We start from the raw sequence: 15,708 nt of genomic DNA, 5'->3' as shown, positions 1-15,708 counted from the left end.
AGAGAGAACAGCATAAAAAGGGAATAAAGTTCCATTTACGTGCACGTAACTCTGGTCTGAATTACCCCCTGCGTGCGCTGAAAGATTGCAATAAAAATAATCTCAACAGTAGACCTGCATTAATTCAAACATTCCCTCTGTGAGGAGAATGAATTTACTGAAACATGAATTATCCCTGTATTACCAAAATGGATTGAATTCGTGTCTAGTGTTGGTCTTACTTACAGTATAGTGTATGTACACATTTTTCACACATGTAGACACTGGTATTGTGCTGGAGATAGTGACAATTTGGTTGAAAAGGGGTGAAATTGCCCTTTAAGCTCTCAAATGAGCTAACTGAGTGTTCTAAAAATTCTATTGAAATACATCTAGGGTAACTAGACTACCATGTAAATTGCATATTGTAAATTGGCACAAACAGTATTTGAGTATTTATCTTCATAAATCAAATTCAAACAATTTGATACATGTTTCCACCTTAGAGTTATCAGGGCCGTAAGTGAGATTTGGTTTTAAAGCAAATTTCCTGCAATTCCACACTTTTTGCCACGACTTTATGCCGTGTTAATGATGTCTGCGTGCCCGGTCGGTATTTGGCCATGATTATTACAGATCGACTAACTTACCAATCTAAAAATGGTTACCTGACATGGGTAATTGAGTGACTATCAGTGACTGACATAACAAGAGAAAAACTGCTGATGCACAACCACATTTTCTACTACTCTAACTCTCAACAGTAAGTTGAGACCCCGACTGAGTTATAATAAAAAATACAAAATAAATGCTTATGTCGCTTATGCCTGGAGTCGGCCCTGATAGTTATGGGTTCATGTTTTATGCGTATGTGCAATTTTCCTTGATGGTTGTGAATAATGCAAGGAGAGTTTCATAACTTTGACCGAAATATACAAATTGTAACCAAGGGCAAAGCAATGAAATTGTAATGAAACTAATGAAAAGGAACTTCGTTTTAAGCTCTCCTGTTTGTGCAGTGATTTTCTCTGCTCATTGAAAGGGTTGCTCTATCAGTCTAATGGGTGATCTTTCTGGTGTACACACAGAACACTGTGAGATTTTAAATCAGAATCAGAAGGCTGGACTGGTTGGATGAGTTCTGAGATGGACAGCTTGAGGTCATTAGAGAATCTTCAGGTTCATAGTTTCTCTCTGCCCTGTGATCTATCATTCATAACCCTCATTTAAAATAGTGTAAAATATTTAAAATGGGCTGGATTGCCTTTTCGGGCTTCTGCTATGATATGACCTCTTCTCCTCACCGCTGTCTGAAATCATGACAGGAAGATTGACAGATGGGCAGCAGTCTGTGCTTGACATACAGACCGACAAATATCATAGAGAACAGACTGACAGACTCGTTGTCCATATAGCTATGCAACATGGTGCTAATCAAGGGATATGTCTGTCAATTGATAGATGCAACAAACATATTTACAACGATCTTCTGCCCGTGCATTTGCACATCAAAACGGGTTCAGTATTAAACAGCCTTTAAATCGAGGGTCTCACATTCAAATGATCATGGGGCCAACATCAGTCTTGCTGTTCTCATAGGGGGCTTTATAATTTACCAGGTGTGACACCTAAAAAAAACTGTTACCGGATTTTCGAAACACCAGCTGAGATAAAAGAAGCACTCAAAATGTTCATACCATTTACTGCATTTATTACAGATGTCGTTAGTAATTTATCACATTTAATATGAAAAATGAACTCACCAGATTATGCTCATTACAAAATCACCAATGGGAGAGACAGTTGATGACATGGGCATCCTTTTTCTAGACAGGCCTTGTCGGCAATAACTGGGGAAAGTGTTTAAAATGTTCTACACATGTATTTTCTGCCGCTTAGTCCGGTTGTCTCATTACTCGGATCAAACATACAGTATCTCCGGATAACTATGGCATTCAATAAGACGTCAGTGTTTTCAATGCATTTCCACTAGCTGCATTTCGCTCTAGGCATGATAGGCCTAATGGGCAAACAAAACGAGACAAAAACATTGTAGAGGATATAGCTAGTTTGAAAGACAGTTTCAGCTTTAAACTGGTATTACACCACAGTGACATTGACAAGATAGTCAGATTGTCTGTCCAAGATAATGATGTGTGTTATTCCATGTGATGATCGTCACTTCATTTTGTCTTGTTGTTAAACAGTCTTTCGGTCATTATCACAGTATTGTCTGTCCACGGGTGAGCTAACATCATACTGTATGTTTCAACAAACAGTACTAGCTGCACTCTGATTGACCCTCTGCGCAATCACATAACGATGTGATCCATCGGACTACGTGAAATCATGAACAGAGTCCTCTGATTGGAGGGGGATGATCCTGGCGTATCCAGGACTGCGGTCTGACATAGCTACCGTTACGGCAGGAGTGTTGAGTGTGAACATACCTGAATGGATGTCCCAGCAATATTCCCACAACATAGTTTCCAACTAGGAAAAGCATTAAAGACCAGTACACATTATTATTATTTTTTTTTCAAGCAAGATCAGAAAAGAAAGGCATAAAGAAAGAAAGAAAAATTGAGGCAGCTCACTGAGGTGTGGGATAGTCATTGCGATGGTTGAATCAAATAAATGATGCCAGATGTGAACAGATCCAAGAGAAGTTTATTATGAATATGGCACATGTAAGATGGTAAAAAATACTTGTTACAGAAAGAACAACCATGTATGTATGACATGTTTCTTTGAAACGGATGGAAACCTACAAAAGTATAAAATAACCCTGTTGTAAAAATGAAGTATGTACATTTCTGAAATTGCAGCATTATTCATGGCAAATGAAAATAAAAATATGTTTTTCAAAAATGTTTTAAAATAAGCCAGGCACTCAAAGTTAGCTTCAGTTAGTTATGTGTTTTTTCTTCAAAGAAAAAAAGAAAACAAATAAAATAATAAGTGTACCATCGTTTTCTCTTTTTAATATTTTAATTTGTTTGTATTTAGAATTTATAACACTGTTAACACTGATACTAAGAGAATCCCCTTCTCCTGTAGTATTCATCTACTTGGCACCAAGTTCCTCATAAAAGAATCTGTATAATTGTACAAGAAATAGTTAAAAACACGGACACAGTCTTCACAGGTAATGGAGTGATTTTTCATATTTTAATTTTAAACACTATTTATCTGACAGTAGCTGAGATTAGTTTAAGTCTAAATCACCAGCAATTCATTTTGACACAACACAGTCACAGAGACATTAAAACAGCTCATCCTGCTGTTCTGTTGTAACATATAGGTGTATTTCCTGGTCCGTCCACAGTGTCTGTTTTAAGTGAGCTGCCCTCGACCCGACAGTCTCCCACTCTCACCCTGCTTCGCAACGTCGTAGAAAACACTAACATCTAGGATAGAATCAATCTCAAGTGGTGACACTACGCTCTCCTGCAACCATTCCACCGTTCCAACCAACCGACCTCCAATTTTTGTTCTTTTTTTAAAAACACATTTATTTCATGACCTGGATTTGAGTAACAACACATCTTCACAGAAACCACAGACACTGTTTCCTGATGTAGGGGAGTAGCCTGATTCATTTCAAAAGACAAAGGCTCCCCCTCCCTTTGCTGGACAGACTAAAAAACACTGAACGTTGAGACAAAGCTGCTGGACCGAACAAAATGAAGTAAACCAAACAATCAACTTAATTAACATGCATTTCCAAAACACCCAGCTATAAAAATAGATTTATAGTGCGAAATATTTTTCTTTTCATTTCTTTAGAAATCTTTAAAATTGTTTATTGTCCTGAAATGCTACCGTGATCTTTTTGTCCTGTAAGTTGCAGGGTCCTTGAAGTCAACAGGTTTGGTGGAAACCAATGAAATACACCCAATGCATACAAGAAGCACAAAGGACTCTGGGAATGTTTCACAACTGAGGCTTTTATGGTTCCAGTCTAGAAGATACATCTAAATGCTACTTTAGCTTTTTGTTGTCATTTTTCGTAGTGTAGGTAAATGCAAGCTGGAAACTGTAATCCCAGAATTCCTCAGTGGCAAAAAAATGGCTCCTTAAACCTTTGAGCTAGTTAAGAGACTTTGATCTCTGAGAGAAAGAGAGGTCTGTAGACTACACAACAGCAAAGCAACAGCAGAAACAGAAAGAAATACAGACAGAAGGAAGCAGCAAAAGGTGACGCTACATTGGAAGGCCACCACACGAAATCCACTAACCTCCACGGGTCCACTAAGACTGCAGAGGAGACGGAGAGGGTTACACACGTTCCCTGTCCAACCCCAGACTACAGATAAAGCACAGAGAAGACAAAGGACAAAACGGCTACATCAGCTCAGTATATACTGCATATAGTAACACACACTGAAATCGCTATGGAGACTGACAGCCAGTGACACTTACACATTGTACACGTTTACGGTTATCACGCTTGGTAATAGATGACTTGATGGACGGCTGTCAAAAGATGAAGTGACAGTTTTTCCATTTTATTACTATTTTTTTTAAACAACAATCACAGTGTTCTTAACACCAAACTGTGAAATAACTTTTTTTTGGCAACAGAGAAAAAATGTGGGAATTAAAAAAAAAACTCATATTCCGTTTGATTGAAATGCATGTCCTTATTACAATCTCCTTGATATGTGATTTCAGAGAGTCCAACAATGGCTGATGGAAGAACAGATTTGGGAGACTGTTGTTGATAGTAGTGAGGTTTAGGATGGAAGAGAAAGAGGAAGGGTAGAGTAGAAAAAACAATTGACAGAAGCCGGTCAAAGTTAAACATTCATTTTTCAAGTTAATGACGCAAATTAGCCTCAGTTACACTGAGAAAAAGTGATCTAGTTTTGAAAAAATACAACCAAACTCAACCATATAGGTATATTCTATCCTTCGGGCCCAATCCGACTGAGCCTTTCAAACAACTTGACTGAGGGGAGTAGTAATGAACATGAAAATATGTTGATTAGAGGTTTGACTTTACCGAAGGAAGGAAATCTCCCCAGCTGTCACTCAATCACTCATCTCTGAGAGAGAGCTGTGGAACAGAATAACCTACATCAGCCTGCTGAAGGAGGGTAGTAACTAGATGGAACAGTAGCACCATGGAACTGCAGAGAAGGCGTGCATCCCAAATGGCACCATATTCTCTATTTAGTGCACTACTTTTGATCAGAGCCATATATGCCCTGGTAAAAAAGTGGCGCACTATAAAGGGAATAGGGTGCCATTTGAGACAAAACCGAGGAAATGGAACCGGGAGAATACTCATATCTCGTACTGACCTGTCTCGTGTTCCAAAGTCCTGGGATTTGTAGTAACATTCTATTCACAGGTCAATACCCGGCTGAAATTGCTTTTTTAATGCTTGATTTGCAAGTTAAATCTGAGCTATAAAAAAAAAAGAATCAAAATTAATTCTAAAATAGACAACTATTCCCTCATTATGAAATAACTTTCAAATCTCTTTCTTTTAAGGTTATGTCTATCACCATGTCAAACAGGGATCATCCTTTTGTCTTCGTCAACCTTGATCACATCAAGATGTGGAGCAAAACCATCCAAGGGGTTTCTTTCCATAGAAATATCTTTTCCGCCATCACCCTTTAAATACACTCGACATCTTCATAAAGATGCAACATAATCAACTCAAATAAAAAGTCGTTTACCCAAGACTCCAGTAGGAGACCAACGGTAATATGAATTCTCTGTAGGCAAAAAGGAATTCTTTACAATAAAGAATAGTTCGTTTAGTTTGATCAGAGAAAATGTCCATCGTACTGTAAGAGGAGTAGGAAGAGGGCGAGAGATTGATAGAGTGGGAGTCAGTAGAGAGAGCGAAAAGATAGAAAGACAAGGAGCCATTCATTTCTATTATATAAGCTCGTTTGCTCAAATTCAAAGTGCTAGAATATATTTATTTTCCACTTGAAACACAGTCTTATGCCTCAACGAGTCTCTGACAGTTGAACACAGTAATATGGTCTTGGTGTTTTGCTCTAATCTTCTTTGCGCTCCAGAGTTTGTGTGGTGTGTATCCCGTTACTGTAGACAGGGAATGGAAGAGTAGAGAACAGTCCCTCTGCCGTGGTGAATACATTGGCTGCTGGCATCTGGGTGAGGCTGGCGCCGGACACGGCACCGCCAAAGGGGCCAGCCATGTTGAGCCGGTGGACGTGATGATACAGCATCTCCATGGGCGTCTTGGGGTCGATGCCGAAGCCGGGGCTACCGTTGACATCCACAAAGTTCATAGCGTGGGCAACGTTGTTGGGCAACAGGTTGGCGCCTGCCTGCATGGCCAAGGTGACGTCGGCGGGGGCATAGCGGATGGTGCCAGTGGTGTACACCCGGGAGGCGGCAGTGCTGGTCGTGGCGAGGGTGCCAGTGACCCGGTGGACCAGAGGAAGCACCACGTTCCCAGCCTGCAACCTCTGCAGTGCCTCCAGGTCGCTGGTGTACAGCAGGGAGGAGGAGGAGTTGGAGGTGGTGGGGGTGCCCTGACCCTGCTGCTTGTCGCGCGGCGAGGCTGAAAGGGGTGGGGACAGGGGGTCGGAGGAGGAGCCAGAGCTGGAGGGAGGGGCCAGGCTGGCCACGCTGGAAGCTGAGGAGGGGGCGCTGCTGTTACCGTTGAAGGAGGGGGGTACGCCCTTCCTGGGTCCTCCACCCCCGCCGCCTCCCTCTGTTCCTGGGGGAGTGAGCACTGAGTCTGGGATGGAGACCTGCAGACTGCCAGGCTGTGGGGAGGGAAAGGTGTCGTGGGTTGGGACGTGCTTCGTCATGCTGTAGGGGGACTCATTCCTGGAGATCTCCCTGTTGGGAGGGTAGTTCCAGATGCTGCTGTCATTGTCGAAGTTGATGGGCTCGGACATTTCTGTTTTGATCTTGAGCACGGATGCACTGGCAGGGGAGGGGGGCAGCAGGAGGGGGGCGTCCCCCCCCAGGGTTGGGTGGTTCATGGTGCCAGGGCTGGTGGTGGCAGAGGAGAGGCGCAGGCGTCTAGAACGACTACCGTCCCACTTCTGCTTTTTCCTCCTCTTCTTACGCTTCTGCTGCTTGCTGGCGGCGGGGACGGCGAGCATCTCAGTGGCCCTGTCACAGTCTTTAACGCTGTCGTCGTCATCATCATCCTCCTCATCATCGTCATCATCTTCCTCTTCTTCAGAGGAGGACGGCGAGTTGTGCAGCTCCACTCTTCCATCTCTATCTCCGTAGTGCTCCACCTTGATGTGCAGGCCCCCCAGACGGCCTAGTCTCCTCTCCTTGGTCTCCAGCTCGCAGTCGCTGGGCTCCAGGTCGTCCTCGCTCTCCTGGCTCTCTGGGTTGGAGGAGCTGTCTCCCTCCTCCTGACGCCTCATCTCCTGCTCTGAGGACGACTGGCCCTGCTGCTGCTTTTTACTGTCTGTCTCCGGGTCCTCGCTGTTCTCAGTCTGGTTCCCCTTCCCGTCCGACTTCGAGTTCTCGTTGTCTTCTGGGAGAAAGATGCCGTTTAGTGTGCAAACCTGAACAGTACTCAAATATATAATAATTATATGTCTAAATAACCACTGTTTTGGAAATGAAATAATCTTTCATGCAGTTTATTTAGCTTTTTAAAAATGATTTTGGTATAGATGATATTCAGATATATGTATAATTCCGATCATCACTCAATTTGAAGCATGCACTTCTTTACTTCCCAAAATACCATGGTGTTCTACTGCTGTTATACTGTCTGTCTGTCTGTCTGTCTGTCTGTCTGTCTGTCTGTCTGTCTGTCTGTCTGTCTGTCTGTCTGTCTGTCTGTCTGTCTGTCTGTCTGTCTGTCTGTCTGTCTGTCTGTCTGTCTGTCTGTCTGTCTGTCTGTCTGTCTGTCTGTCTGTCTGTCTGTCTGTCTGTCTGTCTGTCTGTCGCTATGGTGTTGGCTTGGCACCCGATCACCCCTTGGATACTGGAGCAGTGGAGCTCTCCAACCGTACTGTCAGAGTGAGGAGGACTCGCTACCCAGCAGCAGCTGGCATGGGTCACAACTCTCACCATGCACGCTGGCATAGGGGGCACTGAGGGAGGCCTGGTGCCAATGGCCAATATGCTGGCACTTCCCACAGACTGTCACCCAAAATCATCCTCTCCTATCCTGCCCCCTCCTCCCCCTTGTCTGTATTCCGTATTTGAACAAAGCTGTGTATAGTCCTGCAGCTTGTGTATATCTAAACAGTAGTGCTGGCTGCTACCTAAATAAACATCTATCTTAGGCCAGGTTATAGTGTCAAGCACTGTCAAGCAACTGTTGATGTACAGTACATATGCTATTTAGCAGACGCTTTAATACAAAGTGACTTACAGTCATGCCTGCATTCATTTGACATATATGCAAGCACCATGCTCTACCGACTGAGCCACACAAGACCAGAAAATTACTTTATTAATACAATTATATTGATTGATTGATGGTACCGTACCAGAGTTCTCCTTGGACTCGGACTCGGAGTCGGAAGTCTCTGAAGACTCAGAGGCTTTCTCTGGAAGGTTGGGCAGCTGGGCGATGTCCATGGGTGTGTCCTTGTACTCTGGATTACTGCAGGAGATGGACAATACAGGAAGGAAGTCATTGTCTTTGCCAATAGAGAATTTAAAACAGATTCCTGCCAGGGATTGCACAGCACACGGCGTTTGCCATTCTCCTAGTGTTCTGATTGATCCAGCCGTCCCTAAAGCATAGCCCCTCGCTCTCTGGCTCTCACAGCTGCTCTATGGGCCTGCAGAGGTGTGGAACAATTAGGAAGGCAATTGAAAATATAAATCTATTACAGTTAACGAAATCGTTTTTTTTCTTCCCTGTGCTGGTAGCTAAATTCAATTAGAAAAATTACAAAAACAACATCTCAATCACGTTAGAGTGCTGACATAATTCTACAATGATCAATTCAGTGATGCCAATGGCAGAAATCATTTACAATGACAGTGTCTTACAGAAAACTAATACTGGCAGAATTATGCCATTATCCTCGTATGACAAATTGGCAGCTATAGAATAGATGTACTACAAATATGCTTAAACAATTGGGGGGGATTGCAACATGTGAATAGGAATTCACAAGTATGTATGGTTAAAATAACTTTTTCATTATGTCCCATTGGTTGAAAAATGGGTTGGTTGAATTGGTTGAAAAATGGAAAAAAAAACATATATAATGAAAACTGAATCAATGCTTGTGTTTGCTTCCTGGTGTAGCTGTGTGTGCTTCCCAAGTCACACCCTATTCCCTATACAGTAGAGTGCATTACCTTTGACCAGAACCCTATGGGCCCTGGTCAAAAGTAGTGCACTACATAGGGAAAAGGGTGCCATTTGGGAAGCAGACTGTTTCTGTGCGCTGGCTGGCATGTGTTGGGTAGTTCACAGATGGAGCCCTGCCTTACCTGAGTACGTAGTTGACCCAGATTATGTTCTTTTCATTGGCATTCTTGGCATTGATGGCGATGGTGGCACTGGACTGGATCCAGATGTACCCACCGTTCTTCTGGATCCAGCGGTAGTACTTGGTCACACACTGGCCCTTGTTTATCACTGGGGGTGGAGAGGAATAGAGGAATAGAGGAGAGAGGCGAGATACGAGAGGAGCGAGAGGAGAGGACGGGAGAGAGAAGAGAGGGGAGAGGAGAGAGATGGAGAGGGGAGAGTAGAGAAAGGGGAGAGAGAAGAGAGGGGAGAGGAGAGAGATGGAGAGGCGAGAGGAGAGGACGGGAGAGAGAAGAGGAGAGAGATGGAGAGGGGAGAGTAGAGAAAGGGGAGAGAGAGGAAAGGGGAGAGGAGAGAGATGGAGAGGGGAGAGTAGAGAAAGGGGAAAGAGAAAAGAGGGGAGAGGAGAGAGATGGAGAGGGGAGATGAGAGAGAAGAGAGGGGAGAGGAGAGAGATGGAGAGGGGAGAGGAGAGAGAAGAGAGGTGAGAGGAGAGAGATGGAGAGGGGAGAGGAGAGAGATGGAGAGGGGAGATGAGAGAGAAGAGAGGGGAGAGGAGAGAGAAGAGAGGGGAGAGGAGAGAGATGGAGAGGGGAGAGGAGAGAGAAGAGAGGGGAGAGGAGAGAGATGGAGAGGGGAGATGAGAGAGAAGAGATGGGAGAGGAGAGAGATGGAGAGGGGAGAGGAGAGAGGAGAGAGATGGAGAGGAGAGATAAGAGAGAGACCATCAGGTGGCATCCAACAGCTGTGATAGGGGCTGTGCTGCTCTCTGTTCTACCTACCATCATTAATCAACTTCTCTGACTGGCTAAAACAGGAACGGGGATGTGTACTTGGTTGCACAGGGCACACTATTAAATACCTCAGAGGACAGTGTGTGTGCTGATCTGGAAACAAACGATAAGGGAAAGATGTGTGCATACGTAATATGGGACCACTTATGAATAAATTAGTGCATCATGGTGAAATATATATATCCGTTGTAACAAATGCAAAGATATCACTACATATGTGTGTGATTTCAAACAATGTACAGCGTATAACTAGTTCGTTAGTTAGTGATTGCGCTTGTATCTATGGGTCTTGATTTAGGGTTCGGCATACGGTTAGTGGTATATTTATCGGGTAGATGCTCAAAATGATATTGCTGGTGATAGAAAGTGATTTCTAAAGAAATATTGTGCGTATGTTTTCCGACCCAGGACACTGACTGTATGCATGGAGGCTGGCTGCAGTGAGCCTCGCCCACCACCAAGGGGCACTGTGACTCTGCAGCTACCAGCTACCTAACTGCACTACGCTACACTGCTGGCTATGTCCTTGTCTGCCTGAGCATAAGTGAAGACGCTCTGGTGGTTGCAATAAATTTGGCTAAATTAACCGCTGATTGGTTATCTCAACCAATATGTATCTGCATTAATCATGGCTCTCTAAAACTGAAACAGTCAGAATGTGAGCGAGGTAGTAAATTCATATTCTTAGTTTAATTATGGCTACAAATAGCTTCTACCATAAAAATATTTCCATTGGGGGGGGGGGGGGGGGGATGATTTATATAAAAAGAAGGCCAGTAATTAAAAACTATTAGGAACTAATAGCATTGTTTAAGAAACCATCCCAAGGGTTCAGAAAATTTACTTTAGATCACTGACTGCTTTCTTTTCCTATACATATATAGAATTAGAGGACAAGATAGAGGGAATTGAAAAAAAAATTGTTTTGCTTTCCAACCAACTAAGAGAAAGGAGGTACAGAGGAGGTATACTGTAGTGTTTAACCTTGCTCTCATCTTCATAGTTTATTCTACGAGTTAACAATGATTTGTTGTATAATGTGCTACATAAAAGGGAGATGGATAAACAATATGTATATTCGTTTCAGTTGAATAGTCATTCATGATTATCTGAATACCAAAATATTGATTCAAACTGCAACTACAATATTTGAGAAAGGTGGTTGAAATATTTTTTAAATAATTCAGAATTTGTTAACTTTATACCGTATCTACTGTGATCATATTGATTAATAATATTGGTAAAGGCACATTTTTTTTCTATCCAATTATTGCCATATTTATTTAAGATAACAAAAAACATTTTTCTAACCATATAACCCTAATCAGGTAAATAACTTGACAAATCAAGTATACAAGACAAACTGTAAATCCTACAGTCATATTCTGATCTTAGTGAGTTTTGACCAGGCCTTGCACCTCTACAGCCAGTGTACTGGACCTCTGAATCTCTCTGCCTTTGAACCCGAGACACAGCAGATCTCTCTCATCTGCATTAGCATCAATACACTCCACCCCTGGCTTCTCTGGTACCACGTTGCAGGTGAGGCTTATTTTTTAACCCCTTTCAGTTACAGTGCCATTAAATCAATCAGGGGTCTGCTTGCGACTATTGATTTAGTGTTAATGAAGGCCAGTGTTTTCCGGTGCCGGAGTCGTCCGCTAGCTTTTGGAGGCATTAAAAGGAATACGGGCCCTTTAATCTGTCTCTCTCTCCTGCAGCCCCAGGCATGCCTGTAGGATGGCTTCTGTGAGCCTCTTCTCTCCCTCTCCTCTCTTCTCTTCCTGTCCTTCAGTTTGTTTTAATCACTTGGATTCTTTCCATAATGGTGGCTACCTTTCAGATACCCTTTACCCAAAGTGGCCCGGCTTGCAACGAGGGGTGTCACCGTCATATAAAAGTAAGTAATTTACACCCGTGAAATTGCTTTATGGAAAAGTCCTTGCAGTCCATCAGGTTATTATCGTAAAGGCAACCCTTTTATGAATGAGAGAGGAGACGGGGGTGATGTTCTCTTCTCCACCAGGTTTTAGATTTTTGTCTAGCTTCACAAGAAAATTCTGCCTGTTGTGGTGAGGTGGTGTACGTCATGTTTTTCCAGGAACATTGCATCGTGTAAGCCGAAAGTTACAGTTTTACCAAAGCTTTGAAATCACAACTCTTGCCTGTGTCTATTCGACATTTCAGCGGTATTTTTCAGTATCTGTAGATTCTGCTTTTAAGTATGCTAACAAGTGAGCTGAGTTGGTTTCATTAGAGTCGGTCTGAACTAGTCTTAGGAGACAGTTTCTGGTAGTATGCCTGCAGGCGGATGGCTTAAGTCCTCTGAGATTTAAGTTCTTTCAGCTACAGTATCCTCTCCAATCTCGCTCTCCCTACCTCATGAAAATCATCTCTTTTCCCCAAGTCTGATATAACATAGACACTCAAAGCCATTTGTTCCTGCTGTATATGCGTCAGTTCATGTATCAGATAATCTGACTAATGCAGGTCTTGTCTTAACATCTATCTTTTTAGAATGAATCAAAAATATTTAAAAAACTTTTCAGTCGTGCCTCATGCTTAGAGAAGTGAAGTATGAACTGTAGCAATGTACACAGTATAGACTTACTGTATATGAAATGGAGTCGATCTGATTGGTTCGTACTCCTAGGATATGCTATGAATAAAAAGTCGAGCGACTAAATGGCCATATTATAAAGCTTGGACAAAAGCCAATTCATTTAAACACCTTCTCCAGTCTGGCTCACTTATGACCTCGTGTCTAGAGAGTTGGCCAAGTGGAATAATATCTTACATTTCCTCCAGGCCACGTGACCTTGTCACCCTGTCTGATATGCTCACAGTGTGCATTTATCATCAGCTGATTGTTGCAATTCAGACCAACTTCCAAAGAATCGAATACCTATGAACACCCTCTTCATAATGCATTATCAGCACATTTATGATGCCCAATGACCTATGATGCACGACGTAGGTGCTAATAGCTGCTCATGAACATCTGCAACTACATTCTTGTTCAGTTAGTTATCCTCATACAGGCCACGTTATCATTAGATATGGGGTGATAATGTCACTGAAGATGATAATGCTGGGAATATTTCACTGATGATGATAATGATGGGAATATGTCATGATGAAACCATCAATAGAAAATAGGAATTTAGCAAAGTCGTTATTTTGTCCGGGGGAATTGAGAGACCTTAGTTTTCCGAATCCCAATTGATCAAATAATTCCCAAGGCTTTCTTCTCTAACAGTAGATACAGTATAATATACCTTGATGAAATCGATATCGAATCCACTAACGGCCATACTAAGGGGACAAACATTGGAAATTAGTGCACACTTAAGTGTGATGCTGCAATTTATCTGACTTGTTCATTCCACGTGTCAATATTTAAATTGCATCCGTCACTAACTCAAACATAAACTATTCAATAAATATACTGAACAAAAATATAAACGCAACATGCAACAATTTCAAAGATTTTACTGAGTTACAGTTCATATAAGGAAATCAGTCAATTGAAATACATTTATTAGGCCCTAATCTATGGATTTCACATGACCTATCAGGGGTGAAGCCATGGGTGGGCCTTGGTAAGCATAGGCCCACCCACTTGGCAGCCAGGCCCACCCACTTGGCAGCCAGGCCCACCCACTGGGGAGCCAGGCCCACCCACTGGGGAGCCAGGCCCAGCAAATCAGAATTATTTTTTCCCCACTAAAGGGCTTTATTACAGACAGAAATCAGCTCATGAAACATGGGACCAACACTTTATATTTTGCGTTTGTTCAGTGCAAATAAATGAAATAAATATTTAGCAGCATTGCACATTCAACCAATTCCAAGCCAATGCACTGACTGTAAGTTGATTAAAGCCTGGGTGGAGCATCAGATGTAATAGATAGGAGACAGCCAGGGGTAGCTGGAGATATGCAATGGTGGAGCCACTGTTTGCTGCTACTGCCTAGCCTGCTGCCTCAATCTGCCTGCCTAAGCCTGTCTTATCAATGCGATCCATGGGCAACACTCCCTCTCTAACTCTCCCTCTGCTGGCTTTCAAATCAGCCGCTAATGGACCCAATCTGGTGCCTTTTTAAGGCGAAGGGACAGTTCCATGCAGCAGTAATTGTGCTCTAATTCAGTTGAACTCCCAATATCTAATCAGACGGCTCCAAATTCCCTGGCCGAGGAGGCAACCCCAAGGACACTCGTTCTACCTGCCCGGCAAACACCTAATAAAGCAAGAGACATTTACACCCTACAATCCAGCATACAGCACGAAGGGAAAACCCAGGACGCAGCTGAGCTCACGGGACTCCAAAAATGGCAGCCTGCCTAGTACTGAATCCACGTCGCAAAGCCCAATGAAATGGTGCACTGCTCACGGCTCACGCAACGCCTCCTCAGTTTTTACCAGCCACAGTAAAGGTTTAATTGGCGAAACAAACATAGCAAATCATGGCACGTTTTGGGAAAAAAAGGTCAAATAAGCAGAGCGTACCTCGTGCCATGGGCTATAAAAACTGCTCAGTTGGGGTAAAGATGCAAAGACTTCTTACAAAGATGACCGCCACTCTTAAAGTAAACTTAGTTCAAAGTTGAACATAAACAAACAAAGAAGACATGCAGCCATTTCTTTTGAATGGAATGTTGGGAGTGATATCTTGATATCACTTTCACTGGTGTCTTGGTTTCCCTTCTCCCTCCCTGGGGTCTTGGTTTCCCTTCTCCCTCCCTGGGGTCTTGGTTTCCCTTCTCCCTCCCTGGGGTCTTGGTTTCCCTTCTCCCTCCCTGGGGTCTTGGTTTCCCTTTTCCCTCCCTGGGGTCTTGGTTTCCCTTCTCCCTCCCTGGGGTCTTGGTTTCCCTTCTCCCTCTCTGGGGTCTTGGTTTCCCTTCTCCCTCCCTGGGGTCTTGGTTTCCCTTCTCCCTCCCTGGGGTCTTGGTTTCCCTTCTCCCTCCCTGGGGTCTTGGTTGCCCTTCTCCCTCCCTGGGGTCTTGGTTTCCCTTCTCCCTCCCTGGGGTCTTGGTTTCCCTTCTCCCTCCCTGGGGTCTTGGTTTCCCTTCTCCCTCCCTGGGGTCTTGGTTTCCCTTTTCCCTCCCTGGGGTCTTGGTTGCCCTTCTCCCTCCCTGAGGTCTTGGTTTCCCTTCTCCCTCCCTGGGGTCTTGGTTTCCCTTCTCCCTCCCTGGGGTCTTGGTTTCCCTTCTCCCTCCCTGGGGTCTTGGTTTCCCTTTTCCCTCCCTGGGGTCTTGGTTTCCCTTCTCCCTCCCTGGGGTCTTGGTTTCCCTTCTCCCTCCCTGGGGTCTTGGTTGCCCTTCTCCCTCCCTGGGGTCTTGGTTTCCCTTCTCCCTCCCTGGGGTCTTGGTTGCCCTTCTCCCTCCCTGAGGTCTTGGTTTCCCTTCTCCCTCCCTGGGGTCTTGGTTTCCCTTCTCCCTCCCTGGGGTCTTGGTTTCCCTTTTCCC

At 43.7% G+C, this 15,708-nt stretch overlaps 1 protein-coding gene across 5 annotated transcripts in view; it reads right to left on the bottom strand.

Annotated features, from left to right (window-relative positions):
* Positions 1-1,708: 1,708 nt before the first annotated feature.
* LOC124001919 (neuronal PAS domain-containing protein 3-like) overlaps positions 1,709-15,708 on the bottom strand; it is a 406,591-nt gene continuing 392,591 nt past the window's right edge. For 4 of the 5 annotated variants that reach the window (XM_046309078.1, XM_046309080.1, XM_046309081.1 and 1 more), the window contains 3 exons: positions 9,406-9,553; positions 8,445-8,560; positions 1,709-7,474 (listed from right to left, as the gene is read on the bottom strand). In XM_046309078.1, the coding sequence (XP_046165034.1) occupies positions 6,003-7,474; positions 8,445-8,560; positions 9,406-9,553 (1,736 nt within the window). In that variant the 3' untranslated portion in view covers positions 1,709-6,002. The remainder of the gene's footprint in view (positions 7,475-8,444; positions 8,561-9,405; positions 9,554-15,708) is intronic. The other variant, XM_046309079.1, reaches the window with a different exon arrangement.

The sequence above is a fragment of the Oncorhynchus gorbuscha genome, linkage group LG17 (genome assembly GCF_021184085.1).
Source record: "Oncorhynchus gorbuscha isolate QuinsamMale2020 ecotype Even-year linkage group LG17, OgorEven_v1.0, whole genome shotgun sequence".
Classification (NCBI taxonomy): domain Eukaryota; kingdom Metazoa; phylum Chordata; class Actinopteri; order Salmoniformes; family Salmonidae; genus Oncorhynchus; species Oncorhynchus gorbuscha.
Note: the sequence above shows the minus strand (reverse complement) of the source record. Positions and strands in the feature narration are given on the sequence as shown.